At 47.4% G+C, this 21,313-nt stretch overlaps 2 protein-coding genes across 2 annotated transcripts in view; one reads left to right on the top strand and one right to left on the bottom strand.

Moving 5' to 3' along the window:
* HPSE (heparanase) overlaps positions 1-21,313 on the bottom strand; it is a 39,503-nt gene that overhangs the window by 10,689 nt on the left and 7,501 nt on the right. Inside the window, exons 2-8 of the mRNA XM_062198557.1 lie at positions 12,102-12,247; positions 9,747-9,872; positions 3,022-3,195; positions 1,766-1,934; positions 1,411-1,458; positions 812-905; positions 50-156 (exon numbers count right to left, since the gene is read on the bottom strand). Of these exons, the coding sequence (XP_062054541.1) occupies positions 50-156; positions 812-905; positions 1,411-1,458; positions 1,766-1,934; positions 3,022-3,195; positions 9,747-9,872; positions 12,102-12,247 (864 nt within the window). The remainder of the gene's footprint in view (positions 1-49; positions 157-811; positions 906-1,410; positions 1,459-1,765; positions 1,935-3,021; positions 3,196-9,746; positions 9,873-12,101; positions 12,248-21,313) is intronic.
* Positions 17,053-20,951, top strand: LOC133765641 (uncharacterized). The gene is given in 2 exon segments (XM_062199184.1): positions 17,053-19,577; positions 20,054-20,951. Coding segments are annotated over 2 exon segments (2,058 nt in total). The 5' UTR covers positions 17,053-17,529; the 3' UTR covers positions 20,064-20,951.

Below are 21,313 nucleotides of genomic sequence, written 5' to 3'. Positions count from 1 at the left end.
TACAGGACCCCCCCAGCCTGGTCCCCAAGACCAGCGCCCTTTCACTCACATAAAGCCAGCTGCAAAGGTGTTGGACAGCAAGGGTGCTCCGCCGCCGTAGGCAGAACTTGTTTCTCCCAGCCAGACCTTCTTGCCGGGTCTGGTCTCCTCCACCACCTAGGCAAAGCAAAGTTTCCATGGTGATTGCAAACAAGCCCACCAACTACGGTACTGAAGACGAACAGTGTTCAAACCTTGTGTCCCCAAACCCATTCCTACGATAGAGTTACAAAATTATGTCCACAGCCATCTAAGATGTGGACGGTGTGGATGGAATGTAAACAGACCCATTGTTTAGGGTCTCTGGTAGTTAATCCTACTAAAAGGATACTGGAGGCGTGTTCAATTTCTAATCAACACACATGGGTAAGACCCAATGCCAAGGGGAAACTAACATAGTGCTTGTTGTCCTGGCTGTCCTACTTCTGATCCAGTTCCCTGATAATGTGCCTGGGAAAGTAGCAGAACATGGACCAAGTATTTGGGCCCCTGCACCCACATGGGAGATTGGGAAGGAGCTCCTGGCTTCTAGCTTCAGACTGGCCCAGCTCTGGTCAATGTGGCCATTTGGGGAGTGAACCAGTGAGAGACTTTCTCTCTCTGCCTATCTCTCTGTAACTCTGCCTTTCAAATAAAATAACTCTTAAACAAAAAGCCATAGTGCTTGTCCTTTGAAATTAGGAAACATGTAAATATGTATACCTATAGAATGTAGAACTAGCTAGACTATAAAATGACTCTAGTTTTACATTAAAAATAAAAAGACTGTTACCTGGAGTACTTTTTTCACAGATACAATAAAGGTGTCCAACACATCAGGGTTTAGGAAATCTTCTTTGGTTGCAATTCGTCCATTCACATAGTAGCTAAATAATTCCAAAAAAATTTCAGGAAAAAACCCAAACTTTATTTTCTGCTTTTAAGTTAACTGCTGACCTTATTCTCCTTCCAATCTCTCCCACCTCTGTATAATATTAAAAAATTTAAAGTACAGAAGTTCTACTAGGGAGAGACCAAGAGGAAAGAGGAACCAGAAGAAGAGTCCATTCTATCCAAATAACTGGAATTCAGTGCCTCTGTCTTAAGAACACACAAACCCAAGTGTGTGTTAGTAGGTTACCTGTTCTTTAGCAAGCAATTCATTTCAGCTATTTTTATCTTCCATGGGTTCATGGGCAGTGTAACTTGATTATTATAGAAACCACCGCATTATCTAAAATAACTTCAATTTTTGTGTTTTTTAAATATTAAAATTCTAGAACAGTTTTTTATTTTGTAAGAAAGTCAACTTTAAAGTGAAATTTTTGAAAACTAGGTACTGGGTGAAAGTAACATTGCTTTCCTGATCTTAAGAACAGGAACCATACTTACTGATGCCACGTAACTGAATCAACCACTGCTCCACCAGCCTTCAGGAAACTGGAACAGAGATTCTACTGTTATCACTTAGTCGTTAGGTAAACCCATGCAACATATGCACAAGACTTTCACTCCCTAGAAATGGCCAGGTAAGGATCAGATGAATATGAACTCCCTAATTCTGATAGCAAATGTTCTCACGGCTGCCACCTGACCCAGAATCCCTGGCATTCTGAGCCAATATTTCTCCTTTTGGTGAACCAAGTAGCCATGCAGCAAATTGTTTCATTGCGCACGGACGACTGAGGATTCGCGGGCAGAGAGGAGCTGTTTCCAGAAGAGCTGCTCTGTGTCCTCGAGCTCTTACCTGCTCAGCATCTTCACAGTCTTCCCTCGAGGCTGACCCACATCAGGACCATAGAGCTTCGCACCGCTGGAAGTAAACTTTTCTAGAAGTTTATGGAGCTCAATAAAGTCTTTTCCTAACTGCAATCCATCGATGAAAATACCAGCCTTCTTCCAGAAACTGTTAGGCTCTGAAAGATAGCGGGTCTCAAACTTATCACTTACCTAGAGATGCTTTATTTAAAAGCAAACACAGCAAAAACATTTTCCAAATTACAAAAAATTAGCATTCAAAGTCAAGTCAAATAAAACCCCAAGGTATAAAGAAGATGTTCTAGAAAAAAAATTTTAATTATGTGAGGGTACTTCAAAAAGTTTGCGGAAAATGTAATTAAAAGATGTTTGTTTTGGTACAAAGATTTTGAAATCCATGCATAGTGCTTTCATCATATACATTTCCATGAACTTTTTGAATTAACCTTATATAACTGAGATATAAGGGTATGTTAAATAATTTGAAATTAATGCATAATAAATGATTTGAAGTTAAACCCATGAATAATAGAAAGTTATCTGTATCCAGTATTTAATAATTTACTCTTAAAAAGAAACATTGGGCTGAGGAAGACATTTAATACTTAGAACAGTTCTTATATGTGCAGATCATATTACTAAATCTCATTTTTCACTTTATATCCAGTTTCACCTGCTGATGTATGGAAAATCAGTATAAATATATATTGAACAAACATGGCAGGCTTAGTCATTAACATTTTATTTAGAATTTATAAGTTCCTTGCAGGAAACAGTCCAGAAGGAGCCAATCAGGAGTTTGACTGGGTAGAATTCTAGACAGTCTGAACGTGTAATGATGGTTGGGCTGGGGTTCCCGAGGCTGACTAGCTGAGAAATGGAGAAGGGAAGGGAAGGGTAAAAGCAAACTGCCTGCTTCCCAGTTCTGCTGAGCCCTGTTGGCCAAGCATTATAGGTTTAAGTGACTCTGCAAAGCTCAAGGGACCCTGGGAGTTGGGAAGGCTGCTGGCTCCAACAGCTGCTCTCACCTCAAATGTAATATAAACTGGGATAAGCAGTAGATTCTGAGTTACAGAAAGGACTTTCCTACCACATAAAGTTCTAAAAGTTGCACTGTTGAGCACTGGCAAGAATGTGCCAGGCAGAAGTATATTTTGCGAGTACTAAAAAAGAATGTCACAAATAGAAAGAAACACTGCCAGTGAGGAATCTCTTCCTTAAGGAGGTGATCCAGGGAGTACTCACCATTGCCTAGTTCCCAAGAAATGTTGTAACTCTTGGAAGAACAGTAGTCCAGCAGCAACCGAGCATTAGAGCTATTCCACTGCAAATCTGCCGTTCTCAGTAGCGCGTTTAGGCCAAAGATCAAGTGCAGTCCTGAGCAATTTGCAAAGGCGTGCAGCATGTCCACTGAGCTTTCTACAAGGAAGATACTGCGACTTAATGGTTAGGGCAGCACCCACCATGAAAAACAGCTCTGTTCTTCATGATGGACTGCTGTTTGGGTTGCTGCCTCAAAGGAATTCCAGTCCTACTAAGTGGTTATAAAAATATGTGAAGTGCCAACAGAATTAGGCCATTTAAAAAAATCAGTTTGATGAGTTTGCTTTAGCCATTGGAAGTCTATGGAAGGTACCAGAAACTCTAATCTGGCACTTGTTTTTTGTTCAAGTGGCTTGGGTGAACTGGGGAAACCACAGTTTATGGCTCAGTGCCCAGAATGCAAAAGCCAGACTGCTATTAGTCAGCATAAACCCCAACCTCCATTATTTAAATATCTCTACCCACAAACTCAGCTACAAAAGATTTTCGTAATTTTAATTACATTTACAACAATTAAAATGTATATATTTATTTGTGAGACAGAGGGAGAGCTCCCAAGTACTGGTTCCCTCCCCAAATGTCTGCAATGGCTAGGACTGTACTGAGGCCAGAAGCCAGGAGCTGGGAACACAACGCATGTCTCCCATGTGAGTGGCAGGAACCCCTTCCTTCAGCCATCACTGGCGTCTCCCAGGGTCTGCAGTAGCGGGAAGCTGGAGTCAGGAGCCAGAGCCGGGAATCAAACTCAGGCACTCCAGTGTGGGATGCAGGTGCTTCAACTGCTAGGCTGAACACTTGTTCCTATGTTAAAAACAATTTTTGAAAAAATCCTCTATATGTCATACGCACTTAAAATGAAGAAGACTTTATATAGGATAATTGACCTAGGGCCATAGCATTGTGATTTCCAAACTATGTGCCAAGGCACCCTGGAGAGAGGCACAAAACATTCACCAATGTACTTTGTCAGATTGAGCAAACAAAAATATGACACCTGGATAAGCTGATCTTCAGTTAAATGAGTAAGTTTTAGCTTAAGAATGTCCTATGCAACAGGTGAGAAATACTTAACACTATAAAATATTGTTGTGTATTTGAAATTAAAATCTAACCAGGTGACTGTATTCAAGGGGGTAGTGTAGGATCTTTTGTTTGCAAGGGAGGAACACCACATCTTTTGGGCTTGATAAGAAATCTTACTACTGTTAAGGTGTTTAGACCTAAAACAACAAAACACTCAAGTATTTCTGTTGGCCCAGGTATGCTGTGAAAAAAAGTTACTTAGACATTAAGGTGCCATAAGAGCTTGGGAACCTGCGTACCCTGCTTTTTAAACATTACTGGTGTATAATCATTTTTTCAGAGTGGCAACAACAGGATTTTAATAGTTGTCTTTAAAGTAATTATCAGGGCCAGTGCTGTGGCATAGTGGGTAAAGCTGCTGCCTGCAGTACTGGCATTCCACCTGGACGCTGGTTTGAGTCCCAGCTGCTCTACTTCCAATCCAGCTCTCTGGTATGGCCTAGGAAAGCAGCAGAAGATGGCCCAAGTCCTTGGGCCCCTGCACCCATGTGGGAGACCTAGAAGAAACTCCTGGCTCCTGGTTTCAGATCGGCCCAGCTCTGGCCATTGCGGCCATTTGGGGAGTGAACCAGTGGATGGAAGACATTCTCTCTCTCTCTCTCTCTTGCTGCCTCTCTGTAACTCTGCCTTTCAAATAAATAAATCTTCAAAAATAAATAAATAAAGTAATTATCATGGGGGCGGATCTGCTTTTGCGATTTTTTAAAATCTTATTTATTTGAAAGACAGTGACAAAGAGAAAAGGTAAGAGGAGGAAGTAGGGAGAGGAGGAGGAGGAGGAGGAGGAGGAGGAGGGAGCTATCTTCCATCTTTTGGTTCACTTTCCACATGCCTGCAACAGCCAGAGCTGAGGCAGGCCAAAGCCAGGAGTCAGAAACTCTATCCAGGTGTCCCCTGTGGGTGACAGGGACCCAAGTACTTGGGCCATGTTCTGCAGCTTTCCCAAGTGCCTGATATAGGATGCAGGCATATCAAGTGGCAGCCTAACCTGCTGTGCCACAACATCAGCCTTTGTATTTTATTTTTTAAAAAAGATGTATTTGGGGGGCTGGCGTGGTGTAGCGGGTAAATCCGCCACCCGGAATGTCAGCATCCAGCTCCCCGTCAGTGGCTAGGGAAGTATTTTTTTTTTTTTTAAGATTTATTTATTTGAAAGGCAGAGTTACAGAGAGAGAAAGAGAGACAGAGAGAGAGCTCTTCCATCCACTGGTTCACTCCCTAGTTGGCTGCAACAGCCAGGATCGGGCCAGGCAGAAGCCAACAGCCAGGAGCTTCTTCCAGGTCTCCCACGTGGGCGCAGGAACCATCACTGCTGCCCTCCCTGGCATGTTAGCTGAGCTGGGTCAGAAGCAGAGCAACCAGTACTTGAACTGGCACTCAGATATGGGATGCTGGTGTCGTCAGGTGGCTTACTTTACTGTACCACAACACCTGCCTGGATTTTTAACTTAAAATTTGAGAAACACACACAGAGAGACAAAGACACAGAGAGAGCTCCCATCTGTCGGGTCACTCCCTCAAATACCCACAATGGCTGGGACTGGGCTGGTGCTGGGGCCAGATGTCACCGCTGCTCTCCCAGGGGGTGGCACCACCACCGAGCTGCCTGCTTTGTCCTCCCATTCCGGGAGGGGGAGGGCAAAGGGGCGTGGCAGAGTGGGACCAGGGTGGCCAGGCCTGGCCACAGCCCCCACCTGCAGGCTGGTGCTCCAGGATGACAACTGCCTGAAGACTCTGCCGTGGCACCTGACCTCGCACAGTCTGAGCATTGTGAGCGATACCTGTAGCATGCTCTGGGACCTGTCTGCCTGCAGCAGGTGGGACCAGGAGCTGCAGTGAGACCTGGGTGCCATGCTGTGAGCACGCTGTGCAACCTGCTGCCCTCCAGGCACAAGACGATCACCAGGCAGCTGCCATGTCCTTGTCCAGGGGGCAGATCTGAAGCTCAGTAGTCAAGATGTGGGTAAGACAACTGCACCCCATAATGGAGTGCCTGGGTTTGATTCCCAGCTGTGGCTCCTGGTTGCAGCTTCCTGATCATGCACACCCTGGGAGGCAGCAGTGATGGCTCAAGTAATTGGGTTTCTGCTCACCCACCATGGGAGACCTGAATTGGGTCCCTGGTCCAGGGACCTTGTGAGTATTTGGGCAATGAAAAAAATGGATGGTTGTGCGCTCTCTCTCTCTCTCAACCTCTCCAATAAATAAATACATTAATGTTAAAAGCAATGTTCTCTCTCTCTCTCTCTCTCTCTCTCTCTCTCTCTATATATATATATATATATATATATATATATATTAATCTCCTAGTTTAAAAAATCTGGCAAACATATCTTTTCTCCTTAAAAGTATTTTTGTTTTTGTTTTATTTCTAATTACTGAATTACTTGGATGATCATAGCAGTGAAATCCTAGGCTTAACACAGTGGATAAGGTGGCCGGGCAGAAACATGTGAGGAAATCGAGACCCATGAAAGTATTTTGCCCAATATCACCTAGCTATTTGGCGGCAGTGTTAGAGCCTGTTGCAAAGGGACGTCTTGATCACCCTCGTCACAGCTGTATTTTATGCTTATAAATCACAGAATCACATTCTAGAAAGTTCCCTGGCTCCAGAATCCTAAGACCTGAGCTTCAGGTCTCGCCTTCCTGCTTAGAGACTCCAGTGTGATGAGGGCTACTGTTTTGACTCACTGGGGCCTCAGCCATGTCGACCATCCCAGCACAAGCACCATCATGTGTCTATACCCTATCAAATCCAAGTTGAAACCACACAGCTGAAAAAATGTTTGTAAGCCATGAAACATGAAGAAAACTTATGGATATAAGAGTACTTCAAAAAAGTGTATGGGAAGATGGAATTTAAAGATGAGTTTATCTTTGGTGGTACCAAAGATATTTGCAATCTACGCATAATTTCTTCATAATACATTTTCCATGAACTTGTTGACGATCCCTTGCACATGGCACTGTGACTGCTTAGTGTGGGCAAGGGAGGATTATGACATTTTCAAAAAGCCTAGAATGTTTGCATTTTCAAGTATCCAACTAGCATTTACCCTGCCTGTATTTCTTCATTCTCCAAAATGTGCTCGGAATTAAGGTAGCTGAAATTTCATCATACACTCCCTATAACACAATAAACAGTAACATCTCTTGGAATAAAGCCTTTATGTTACTAAGTCCAAATCCACTCTTTAAAAAAGATGAAGAGGAGCAGACGTGTAGCCTAGCAGCAAAGATGTGGATGCCACACATCAGCGTGCCCGAATTTGACTGCTGGCTCTGGGTTCTGACCCCAGCTTCCAGCCAGCGCAGACACTGGAAAGCAGCAGGTGATGGCTCAGGTAACTGAGTCCTTTTCATCCAAGCAGGGGACCTGGATTTCCTAGTTCTGGCTCCAGTCCTGGCCCAACCTTGTTCATTGCTGATGGGAGTGCTTGCTCTCATTCTTTCTCTCTCCTTTTCTCTCTCTCTCTTTCTTTCCCTCCCTCCCTCCTTCCTCCCTCCCCTTCTCTCTCTGTTGGTCTCTCAATTTCTGTCTCTCTGCCTCTCAAAACAAATACACAAACAGAATAAGAAAAACCACTTAGCCTACTTCTTCCCCCAAATAGGGAAAACAATAGGAAAACTCACAACTTAGATCCCATTCCTAATCACTTTGCAAACTCCGAGATCTGACTGCAAGAATGGAAAGCCCTCTGGATGAAGACCATCTAGATAACACATTCACGAGCAGCACAGATTCTGTCGGTTACTCTCCACCATGTAAGTTTAAAATGGTGTCTAGCATCCAGCCTGGTACCTGACACAGGGGTGATGAGGAAGAGAGGCGGAAGAGGAGAGCAAAGTAAGGAAGTAGCTCCATCAGCATGGTCAGTTTAACAAGGGAGGCCTCCTTTCTGCAGGCACACCCAGAGTCCCAGTCCTGCCCAAACAGGTTTGCCGTGTGAGTCTATATTCTTGCGACAAATGTTTTGTCAGCTTAGAAGCTGACAAATGGAACACATCATCCAAGAGGGCTTATATTAGGAAATTTACCTGTACCTTCCAGGGTACAGGCCACTAACATATCCTGGTCACAACAGACTTCTGCTATCTCTTCCTTTGTACGGGGCCCTCCAGGTCACTCAGCCTTAGATTCAGAACTACACGTAGAAGCCCCTCGCAGCGTCTGTGATACCTGTCCCTCTGAAGAGTGAGTGCTCAGATTTAGCACAGGCAAGTTCTATCTTCTCATGACTTGCAGATTCAAATGGAAAATTTCAGACCAGAACTCAAATGTTTCCAAATACAGTTAACTTTTTTTGCATTTGTTATGCATTTAGCCATTGCCGGTAGGATGGCCCGAGTTGTAATAACCCAGCTGCCTTTCCCCTGGTGTGTGGAGGTCCAAGTCCCAGCAGCAGGAAAAACGCTGATAATGTACCATCTTAGTAACAGAAAGATCACAGGAGGTAGCCAGCTGTTTTCAGATTAACTGGAACAATGTTCAATGTGACCAAAACCAGACGGACTCCAATGATTACCTAATACTGTGGGGTCTCCTCCTAGTGAGTGTGCATCATAATGTTTTATTACAAATGAGACCTCACTACTGTTGATCTCTTGTATTTTTATTCTCCCTTTATCATCCTTTTGTGATGGCTTTGCCCATGCCAAATTCCACCCAACAGTCAATCATGTTTATTGAAGTGTCAGAATAGTTTTGGGAACTATATTAGCATATAAACTATTTTCTGATTTCTCTTGCATAGTTCCACACCTTATTACATAAATATATATGTATGTTTAAAAATCTGATACACTGGAATCAAGGTAGTATACTATAAACTTTTATAAAGTTAACTTATTTTACATAATGTGCTTTAGAAAAATGTTAACTTAAAGAAAGTAACTTCAAGTAACTTATTTTCTAAAAGTCAAAAGATGACAGTTCCAGGGGCTAGTGTTGTGGTGTAGCAGATAAAGTCGCTGCCTGCAATGCAAGCATCCCGTATGGGCACCTGTTCATGTCCCAGCTGCTCCGCTTCTGATCCAGCTCTCTGCTAGTGCACCTGGGAAAGCAGTGAAAGATGGCCCAGGTGCTTGAGCCCCTGCACCCACCTGGGAGAGCCAGAAGGAGCTCCTGGCTCCTGGCTTCAACCTGGCCCAGCTCTAGCTGTTATAGCCATTTGGGGAATGAACCAGTGGATGGAAGATCTCTCTCTCTCTCTCTCCCTCTCTCTCCCTCCCTCCCCCTCTGTCTGTGAGTGTGTGTGTGTGTGTGTGTTTTGCCCTCTATCTGTAACTCTGCCTTTTAAATAAATAAATAAATAAATGTTTTGGGGAAAGAACCATATAGTTCCAAGAGTATTTCCTTAAATAAGATCTGGGGCAACATCAATCTTCAAATGAAAATTATATATCATAGTTAAATCAGGGTTGTTTGTTTCATTTGCTTTAAAGTCCTGCATGACAAAGTCATCCTATTTTGAAGATAGAAAAGCCGTTTCAAAGAGCAGAAATAAGTTCCTGGTTAGTTTTGGGGCTGGAACACCAGCACGGTGCCATTTGCTTCTTACTTGAGTAGGTGCTGTTCTTGAACTTTCTCTGATACTGTTCTCTGAGTAGCAGTTGCTCCTGGAAGGGCCATTCCGACTGTAACCTTTTCTCCACATCGGAAGGAATGGGTTCAGATTTGCAAGCATCTGTAAGCGGAAGAGGCAACTTAGAGAATCCGTTTTCACAGGCAGACGGTTAAAATCCTATACATATATTTAGTTAGCTATATATGTGACAGAGCAGAATAAGTTTCTGGTTATTAGGCATGAGATCACAGACAGATATGAGGATACTTTTTAAAAAGTCCATGGAAAGTAGAGTTAAAAAATAATTTGAGGGCTGGTGCTGTGACACAGTGGGTTAAAGCCCTGGACTGCAGCGCCGGGATCCCATATAGGTGCCAGTTTGAGTCCTGGCTGCTCCATTTCTGATCCAGCTCCCTGCTAATGTGCCTGGGAAAGCAGCAGAGGATGGCCCAGTCCTTGGGCCCCTGAATCTGTATGGGAGACCTGGAGGAGGCTCCTGGCTCCTAGCTTTGGATTGTCTCAGCTCCGGCCGTTGCGACCATCTGGGGAGTGAACTGTGGAGGGAAGACCTCTCTCTCTGTGTCTCTACCTCTCTCTGGAACTCTGTCTTTCAAATAAATAAAATAAATATTTTTAAAAAGATTTTATTTTGGTGCAAAAAATTCTAGAAATCCATGCATAGGAGAAGTCTTCAAAAAGTTCATGGAAAATACGAATTGTGAAAAAAACATGCACAGACTCTAAAATATTTTTGCATCCAAATAAGCATATCTTTTAAATCTCATTTCCTCACAAACTTTTTGAAGTACTCTCATATATTCTGCTGCATGGGCCAAAGCTGCCAGCTAACCAACCACCACAAAGGCAGGTGTCTTAGGAAACCCTGGCATGAGTGGGACAGAACCTCAAGTTATTTAACAACTTGAAGGATTTCCAGAAGCATGAGATTATGAGAAGACTAAGAAAGAAGTCACAGTTCAATTCTTCAAGGTTCACTTTCCTGTACATAGAAATGTGTGTTAACATGGGCTCCATCTGCCGCTGGGTGAATTATTCTCTCCACTACACAGGGGAAGACAGGGAACGCTGGCTTTTGTCTCTTTAATTTTGGTATTGTTGAAACTTCTGGGACCAAGACATGTACCCCTGGAAACCTCCACCACCAGCCTGGGTTTCTTTATCTTAGGACAGCAGGTCCCCAGGCCCTTGCTGCCAGGACAGGCTGGCTGGCCAACGACTTCCTGTCCGGGAAGCCCCACATGGTGACTTGCTGGCCCCGGTGCCCCATCCAACCCTGTGCTCACAAAGGGATGTTCCAGAGGAACTTGGATAATCCTGATAACCCCCACCCCATGCCACAGGATGAAGAAAATTGATGAGCAAAGGACAGGCTCCTGCCTCAACTCTAAGACCTCTTGAATGCATGTGACTGGGGAGAAAGGGCCAAGTCCAAACAGAAATTTTCCCGACTTGGCCTTCACAGAGAACCCTCTTGCCTGCTCCCTTTATTCCCTATTTTTTCTAATTACTATATGCTGTCAATGTTGGCCCAATAACGGATGAACCATTCTAAAAACTTTCTAGAGGAAATGATGGAATATATGAAAGAATTAAATATTACTTGCTAATATATACATTAACAGAATTCAAAGGCACACACTCTAGTTTTAGTCATTATTAAGACAGTGATTTGGCTTCCATTGGATGCCTGATAGCACAAACACAAGACAAATCCTTGTGACTCCTCCTGTGGCAGCTGTCTCGGGGGAGGGCCCCGGACGTCCAGTATCAGGATCTCCTGACAAGCTTGAGAAAATCAGGATCTTAGCTTCAAACCCAGAAATCCAAATATTCAAACTCACTCTGGGTGGTGAAGGAGACTCAATAACACTTGAGACCAATCTGCCCAGTAAATTGCGTCTTATAAACCGTTCTTTGAAGCAGAGTACCTCGCCTTGTGCCCTTGTTGCAACTCTCGTCCACATTCTATTTGCAGAATAAACACGCTTCAGTCCATGGCTCTAGCTTCAGCTAGAAACACCCTCTCGGGAGCCATGCATCTCTACCCACAGGCTCCCTCCCAGCAGCCTCTCCTTTAGCCACAGTGGCCGCTATGCTGTTTACAGCACAAGTGGCTCTCAGCTACGCCAGGCACACCTTCCTCGGGAGGTTTCACACCCATGCGAATTGCGTGATGAGGAAGCCTGCTCACTGCTTCCTCATTTTGTACAGGTGCAGGCACAGCTTCACCCCTTCCTCACGGTCAGATTGGAGCAGCAACACTTTTCTCTAAGTATTTTTGTGATGGACTCAAGTTCACGAAAACATCATTCATCTGCCAAGTTTTACCCTGGATGACTTGTGATTGCCAGTAACTTCTCTCTTCGAAGGTTGGTTCCTTGTGGGGATCAAAAATGAGAAAGTCTGTCTTGGTGCCACCAAACCTCAAGTATGCAGGAGACAGGCCTCTGGCCAGAGTACGAAGCTTTGGAGAACTGCAAGAGAGGCAGGCGAGAAAGGATCATTATTTTTTCCAAGATCATGTGGTCAAACATTTTTACCTATTTCTCTCTTGATGAGCCTATTTCTTAACTTGCAGCTATGCAGGGCTTGGAGGGGGAGATGTCACTGGGCTATAAAGGGGAGTCATCTGGGTCTGAGTCTCTCCAGCTGAGGGTTGTTATTTCAAGCACCTGAAAGCAACTCGGAGCTTACAAATAGAGTGGTGGTCAGCACGTCTACAAAATCGCAAAACCTTCTAGGACTGGTGGAAGGAAAGAAACAAGAGTGGAAACCAACGGAAAGAGGACTCTGTCTCTTTGAAAACTACTTGTCCCAATCTATGGGGATGGTCCAAAGATCAGTGGTTGTCAGGGCCTGGGAATGGGAGCGAGGGGAAAGGGGTGCAAAGTGGAGGCAAAGAGGCAATTCTGAAGCCACGCGAGGGGCTCTTTCCCCAGACGTTGGGATGGGGGCTGGGGTAGAGAAGGTTGTCCAGGGGGAAATGGCTTCACTGTCAGATATCAAAACAAAATCGCCTGGATTAGAGAGAGTGCGGTGGGGCTGAGGCAAGTGTCCCCGGTGAAGGGGAGAGTCTGTGCAAACACCAGAGGTGGAAGAGAGCATGGGGCCCTGAAGGGGCTGAAGCCGGTGCCCAGGGACAAGGAGGTGGGGTGCAGAGAAGCTGGGAAAGAACAGACTGGAGAGGCAGATGGGGCTGTACGTCGGGCAGCCTGTAGACCACAATGCCAGCAGGAGCGTTTCCACGGTGAGCCATGGAAGACCCAGGCACCTGGAGTGACTTCACCCGACTTTTATTTCAGAAAGGAAACTCAAGCAGCAGTGCAAAGAACTGAGCAGAAGGACGGGGACCGGTCATGTTAATGTAGATGGAGACAGGAAGATATCTTCCATCTGCTCATTTACTCAAATTCCCACAGCAGCCCAGGCTGGGCCAGGCTGAAGGCAAGAGCCTGGAACTCCACCTGGGTCTCCCATGTGGGTGGCAGGGACCTAAGTACTTGAACGATCACCATGCCTTCCCAGGGCATACATTAGCAGGAAGGTGGATCAGAATCAGAAAAGCCAGGATTCAAAGCAGGCATTCTGATATGGGATACAGTTATCCCAAGTGGCATCTTAACTACTGTGCCAAAGACCCACCCCTCAAGACAAACTTAGAGGTGGAAATGGATTCAGTAATTAATTGGATGTTGAGGAAGAAACAAGAATTACTTCTGGGAAGCCCCGTGGAGGATGGTAACATCGTTCGCCAAGATGAGCAACAGGGGATAGACTGTAGATGGTTTTAAAGGGGGAGGGGACTGCTGTAGAATTTGAGAAGCCAGTGCAAATGCCCAAACTCCTCTCTGCTCAGGCCCTTGGCCATGTGAATCTGAGGCTCAGGGATAAGTTTTGGCTGCGGATATGTATGGTGAGGTCCTCAGGATAAAAGCCAAACTGGCAATCTTTGACCCACAGGTCTTGAGACACAGCCCCCAAACCAATGCAAGACTGTGCCTTAGAGAGAGTCACCCCCAGTTGGCCTGGTTCCCCAGCCTCCAGCCAGGCGGTGATTCTGGCCCTTGGCTTTTTTGATCGCTTTTGGTGATAAAGAAAACTCATTTAGATATGTGAAGCTGGAATTTGTAAGCAACTGAGAGTAGGAGAGAGGCTGGCAAGTGGAGGGAAAATAAGTGCTTGGAAAAGACTCTGTGGTATCCCCAGGATGGCCTGATCAGGGTCAGCACGTGGCACAGCCATTAGGCTGCTACTTGGGATGCCTGTATCCCATCCTGGAGTGCTCCTAAGTCCAGCTTCCTGCTAACCATGGGAGGCTGCTGACGATGGCTCAACTACTTGAGCCATCCCATGTGGGAGACCTGGGGGTGGGAGACCCATGTGGGTGGTCTGCCACCCATGTGGGAGACATGCAGTCGCTGGCTCCCACCTTTGGCCTGGTTTACCCCTAGCTGTTGCATGTGGTGAGTGAACCCACAGATGGAAAACCTCTCTCTCTCTCTCTCTCTCTCTCTCTCTCTCTCTCTCTGTGTTTGTCTCTCAAATAAAAGAAATTAATAAAAATGTAAAGGAATCTTTAAAAAACTGACCTGGGTCAGATGTCTGAGCACCAGGGCCTGGTCCCCGGAGGTGTGGATGGGCCACACGGGGTCACTCTCCAGCACATTACCCTGCCTCTGTGTCCTTCACAGCCACTCTCTGACATTAGCTTCCTCCCTGTCGCCTCAATTTCCTGACTGCTCCAGCCCCCATCCCTGACAGCAAGGACCTTATCTGTCTCGTTTATCAGAATCTCCCAGGAAACCAGGCACACAGTTGGTGCTTACTAAATATTCATTAAGCGAATGAACAACAGAGGCAACTTGACAAAAGGGCAACTGGAGGCCAAAGAGCATTTCGAAAACCAAAGGAAGCCCAATGCCATGGCTGCGGTCCCTTAAGGAGAATCCTGTGTTTCAAAGTTTGGTGTAAGGACCTTTCTGTTAGTCTCCTTTGCAATGGAATTTGTTGTTGTTGTTTTGAGAACACAATACTGATGTCCTCAGACAAAAACCAGATTTAATACAGCTGCAAAACGTAAAACTGAGCTGATCAAAGACATAGTATTTCAATCATAATGATGAAGACAGAGTCAGGGGGGAAAAACACCTATCACAGTGACATGGGAGCGGCAAAAGAATGTAGAAAAGAAGTTGTGGCGGGGCTGGCGCTGTGGCACAGCGGGTTAAAGCCCTGGCCTGAAGTGTCGGCATCCCATATGGTAGCCGGTTCTAGTCCCGGCTGCTCCCCTTCTGATCCGACTCTCTGCTATGGCCTGGGATAGCAGTGGAAGTAGCCGGTTCTAGTCCCGGCTGCTCCCCTTCTGATCCGACTCTCTGCTATGGCCTGGGATAGCAGTGGAAGATTGGCCCCTGCACCCTTGTGGGAGACCTGGAAAAAGCTCCTGGCTCCTGTCTTCGGATAGGCACAGGTCTGGCCATTGCAGCCATCTGGGGAGTGAACCAGCAGATGGAAGACCTCTCTCTGTCTCTACCTCTCTAACTCTATCAGTTGTAGCTATTCTAACTTCTTAGGGATAAAACAAGCCTGCATGTGTCTTTATTTTATCTTATTGTAAGATTAAGTTGTTCTGACACAAAAGCAGAAGTGGTTTGTTAATGCGCATTAAAATTCATGATGAAGTAATTTTTTTTCCAATCCCAGATTTGAGGGCCACCAGGTAGATTCCCCAGAGAGAAAATATTGGTGGGCTAAGGGTAAGTCTGGGGTTTTGGCAAGGAACACAGTGGGGAGGGGGCTTGGGGAAATTACCACAAGAAAGATTCATTGAGAAATCAAGAAGCCCCAGTGAGATGGGAAAGAAGAGAGGAGGCAGCTGTCCAGTCGAGGAGAGAACTTACTTTTACCAGAAAGTAAAAGAACTGAGAGGAAAAGGCATTGTGGTCCAAGAATGGGAGGTTTGATTTTGAGATTTCCGATGTTGTGAAGGACCCTTATGGGGGAGAGGGACAAGAAATTAGGCCTGGGCAAATATCAGGGGCTTCTTAAGAGGTTAGATGTTCCCCAGAGTCTAGCGGGCAGGACGTTCTCTGGGAAGGAAAAGTCAATCCCCTTCAGAGAACCTCTAGGCACGCCCAGAGCAGAAATGCCCCTCCCCTCCAGGAAACCTCTGGGCGCGCCCAGAGCAGAGCTGCCCCTCCCTTCGGAGGGTCTCTAGGCGCACACTTATGATGTCACTGCGACCGGCCAATCCTGTAACACCTCAGCACTCTCGCTTAGCACTCTCCCTCAGCATTCTCCGGTATGCTAATTGTCCCTCCGAACCAACCAATCCCGTGCCACCTCTGCATTTTATACCAGCACTCTCCACCAGCATTCTTCGCCAGCATTCTCCCATATGCTAACGGTCCCTCTGAACTGACCAATCCTATGCATGCGTTAGGAATATGCTAATTCGTTGCCTATATAACCTGTGTGAAACTGCCGCTCAGGGCTCCTCACTGCCTGAGGTGGGGGCCCGTTTGCGCAAACGTACAATAATTACCTCATGCTTTTTGCATCAACTGGTTTGGAGTCTGGATTTTTGGGCGTCCTCTCGAGCAAGTGGGCATCTCTACTACTGAGAGGTCCAACATTTGGCGCCCAACGTGGGGCTTGAGGTCGCCCTCAGACCCATTCTCTGCAGGACCAGTTGGAGGTATAATTAAGTATTCTCTGTTTGTTGTTCTTCGTCTTCAGTATTCTGACTGGCCAGTACCTGACCTGACTCTGTGAGACCAGTGGGGGAGGCAGGCGTGCCCAGCAACCCCTGGTCCGTTCCCCGGAGGACGCTCCGGTCTGTGAGACCAGTAGGGGAAACCCTCGGTCCGTTCCCCCGGGTCACGCTCCCGGGGTGGACTGGAGGTGGGTCGGAGACCAAGTCTCCCTCCTTCCCGGGGAGGGCTGGTCAGGCAGCCGCTCCCAAAAATAGCGCAATAGCGTTCGATTTGTCCTAGCCATGTGGTTTGTCTTGCTTACTGTATATGTCTGTGCATTGGCTGTTCTTTTTGTTTGGGCTGAAATCCTTGCACGCATGGGTCAACAAATAACCACCCCTTTAAGTCTCACTCTAGATCACTGGAAGGATGTTCGAGAACGCGTGCGCCACCTCTCAGTGGAGGTTAACAGGAAACAATGGGCAAAATTCTGTTCCTCAGAGTGGCCGGCCTTCGAGGTCGGCTGGCCAAGGAACGGCACTTTTAACCTCGATATTATTTTACAGATTAAGGAGCGAGTCTTTCAGCCAGGATCCGATGGACACCCTGATCAGGTGCCCTACATTACCACGTGGGAGGATCTTTCACGTAACCCCCCTCCCTGGATAGAACCCTTCTCCTTCCCGACGGAGCCCATACGGACCCCGATACCCCCTCCTCCTATCCCGGTTGTGCCAACCTCCTCCCTATACCCTCTGAAGGAGATTCGAGATCCAAAACCTGACAAGCCACCGGTTCTTCCGGCTGATCAGGACTTTCTGCTCTTTGACTCTCCCCCACCCTATCTTCCCAGCCAGCCTGCTCCCCCGCAGGAACCCCCACAACAACCAGAGCGGGATGTGCAACCTTCTGCACCATCCCCTGATTCCACGAGGGCAGGGGAAGAAGTCTCAGCGCCTTCCCCGCCCTCCAGCCGCCTGCGCCTCCGTCGGGGGCAGGCAGGGGGCTCGGGAAGCGTCTGGACTTCGCAGGCTTTTCCTCTTCGCTCGGTGGCTGGCCAGATGCAGTACTGGCCATTTTCTGCTTCCGATCTTTACAATTGGAAAACCCATAACCCCTCTTTCTCTCAAGACCCCCAGGCTCTGACTGGGCTGATCGAGTCAATTTTATTGACTCATCAGCCCACCTGGGATGATTGTCAGCAGCTCCTGCAGACCCTCCTCACTACTGAGGAAAAGCAGCGCGTCTACCTTGAGGCACGGAAAAACGTCCCTGGAGCAGATGGCCGACCGACCCTACTGCCAAACGAAATCGAGGAGGCGTTTCCCTCAACCCGTCCTGATTGGGACTACACCACCGTTGCTGGTAGGGAGCGACTTCGTCTTTACCGCCAGATTCTCCTTGCGGGTCTCAGAGGGGCTGGAAAGCGCCCCACCAATTTGGCCAAGGTACGTGCAGTAGTGCAGGGGGCTGAGGAAACGCCGGCAGGCTTCCTAGAAAGATTAATGGAAGCCTACCGTATGTACACCCCGTTTGACCCCCTGGCAGAGGACCAGCAGGGAGATGTAATCATGTCCTTTATAGGACAGTCAGCGCCGGACATCCGCAATAAATTGCAGCGGCTAGAGGGGCTTCAGGGATATACTATACAAGATTTAATGAAGGAGGCAGAAAAAATTTACAACAAAAGGGAGACCCGAGAGGAGAAGGAGGAAAGGATCCGCAAGGAGCAGGAGAAAAGGGAAGACAAAAGAGACAAAAGACGTAATCGAGAGCTTAGTAAAATTTTGGCCACCGTAGTGCAGGATATAGAAAGGAGTAGACCAGGACAGAATAGGGACTTGGGAGACAAACGAAAGCCTCGGGTGGAAAGAGATCAATGTGCCTATTGTAAAGAAAGAGGACACTGGGTCAAAGACTGCCCGAAGAAAACACAGGGACCAAAGAAGAGACCAGTTCCAATCCTGTCCCTGGAAGAAGACGACTAGGTGAGTCAGGGCCAGGAGCCCCCCCCTGAGCCCAGGATAACCCTTGAAGTGGGGGGCAGACCGGTAACCTTCCTGATTGACACGGGAGCCCAGCACTCGGTACTGACTTCAGAAAAAGGGCCTTTAAGCTCCAAGACTTCCTGGGTTCAGGGGGCAACTGGAGGGAAGTTATGTCGCTGGACAACCAATCGAGAGGTCCAGTTAAGTACAGGACTTGTGACACACTCGTTCTTACTAGTGCCAGACTGCCCCTACCCCCTCCTGGGCAGGGACCTACTCTCGAAGGTAGGAGCCCAAATTCACTTCCATGAGAAAGGAGCTACCATCACAGACTCAGGAGGGCGGCCCCTCCAGGTATTAACACTACGCTTGGAGGACGAACACCGATTATTCGAGAGGCCCTCGTCCACCATGGCTCCCCTGGACCCCAAGTGGCTCACAGATTTTCCTCAGGCCTGGGCAGAGACTGCGGGAATAGGGTTGGCCGTCAACCGGCCTCCCTTGATCATAGATCTGAAGCCCACGGCCATTCCCGTGTCAGTTCGTCAATATCCGATGGGCAAGGAAGCTAAGGAAGGTGTCCGGCCACATATCCAGAGACTGTTACACCTAGGCATTTTAAAACCTTGTCGTTCACCTTGGAACACCCCCCTACTACCAGTAAAGAAGCCTGGTACGGGTGACTACCGCCCGGTACAGGACTTGCGGGAGGTTAACAGGAGAACGGAGGATATGCATCCCACAGTGCCCAACCCCTACAATCTGCTAAGTACCTTGCCTCCGACCCACGTATGGTACACTGTGTTAGATCTAAAAGATGCATTCTTTTGTTTAAGACTGAGCCCTCAGAGCCAATCCATCTTTGCTTTTGAGTGGAAAGACCCAGAGACCGGGTTTTCAGGACAACTTACCTGGACAAGGTTGCCCCAAGGATTTAAAAACTCGCCTACCTTGTTTGATGAAGCTCTGCACCTAGATTTGGCCGACTTCCGAGTCAACCATCCAGACCTGGTCCTCCTGCAATATGTGGACGACCTCCTCCTTGCCGCTGAAACTGAGCAGGACTGCCTAAAAGGTACCGGGGCCCTGCTACAGAGACTGGGGGAATTGGGCTATCGAGCCTCCGCGAAAAAGGCCCAAATATGTCAGAAACAGGTGGCCTACCTAGGCTACCTCCTAGAAGGAGGGCAACGGTGGCTGACAGAGAGCCGAAAAAGGGCGGTTGCTCTAATTCCACCCCCCACCGATGCCAGAAAGATGCGGGAATTCCTCGGGAGTGCGGGATTCTGCCGCCTTTGGATTCCTGGGTTTGCGGAGCTGGCAGCCCCATTGTACCCCCTCACGAAGTCCAATGCTCCCTTTCAATGGAGAGAAGAGCAACAGCGGGCGTTTGACAACATAAAAAAGGCCCTATTGTCAGCCCCAGCCCTGAGCCTCCCTGAGCCTCCCTGATATGACCAAGCCCTTCACATTATACGTGGATGAGAACAAGGGAGTGGCGAAGGGAGTGCTAACACAAATGCTTGGACCCTGGAAAAAGCCGGTGGCATACTTTTCAAAAAAACTAGACAATGTAGCGGCCGGCTGGCCTCCGTGCCTCCGCATGATAGCGGCCGTGGCAGTTCTGGTAAAAGACTCGGACAAATTGACTCTAGGCCAACCTCTCACCGTAGTGGCACCTCATGCTGTGGAGACAGTTATCCGACAGCCACCAGATCGGTGGCTCTCAAATGCTCGGATAACTCATTACCAGACTATGTTATTAAACTCAGAGCGGGTCCGGTTTGGGACTGCCACCTCTTTAAACCCGGCCACCCTGCTCCCGGAACTGGGGCCCCAGGCCCAGGTAATCCATAACTGTCACCAAATCCTGGCTGAGGCCCACGGCACCCGAAAAGACCTAACCGACCAGCCTCTGCCGGATGCCGAAATGACCTGGTTCACGGATGGGAGCAGCTTTCTACAGAACGGTGAGCGGAGGGCTGGGGCAGCGGTGGTGGATGGAAAAACTGTTATCTGGTCAAGTGCCTTAAAGCCTGGAACTTCTGCTCAAAAAGCCGAGCTCATAGCCTTAACTCAAGCTTTAAAACTGGCACAAGACAAAAAGGTCAACATTTACACAGACAGTCGGTATGCATTCGCCACTGCCCATGTACATGGGGAGATATACCGGCTAAGGGGCCTCTTAACCTCGGCAGGCAAGGACATTAAAAATAAGCAGGAAATCCTAGATCTTCTACAGGCCCTGTTCCTGCCCAAAAGGTTGAGTATAATCCATTGCCCCGGGCACCAACGAGGAGACGACCCCGTAGCAAGGGGAAACAGGATGGCAGACGAGGCCGCTAGGGCGGCAGCCCTGAGCCAACAGGTGCTCCCGTTAAAGACAACTGAGCCCACCCAAGTATCGAGGGAACCACCTTTCCTCTATTCGGACCAAGACTTAGATACGATCCAGCGGCTCGGTGCAGAGTATGATGAACAAATAAGGGTTTGGAGGCTCGGAAAAAAAATAGTCCTGCCACACCAATTGGCTAAAAAAATAATTACCAGCCTCCATCAATGGACTCATTTGGGACACAAAAAACTAAAAGCAGCCTTACAGGAAAATAGGCAGTCTTATTACATCCCCGGACTTGACTCTTTAGTCCAGCAGGTGACTGAATCCTGTGTTCCGTGTGCCAAGGTAAATGCCAGACACCTCAAGCTCCCGGAGGGAGCTAGGGTAAAAGAAAACCGACCAGAAATCAACTGGGAGGTCAATTTCACTGAGATAAGACCGGGCAGTTATGGAAATAAGTATCTTCTAGTTTTTGTAGACACCTTCTCCGGATGGACTGAGGCATTCCCCACAAAACGG

The sequence above is a fragment of the Lepus europaeus genome, chromosome 8 (genome assembly GCF_033115175.1).
Source record: "Lepus europaeus isolate LE1 chromosome 8, mLepTim1.pri, whole genome shotgun sequence".
Classification (NCBI taxonomy): domain Eukaryota; kingdom Metazoa; phylum Chordata; class Mammalia; order Lagomorpha; family Leporidae; genus Lepus; species Lepus europaeus.
The sequence above is the reverse complement of the archived record's forward strand: the minus strand, read 5'-3'. Positions and strand labels throughout refer to the sequence as shown.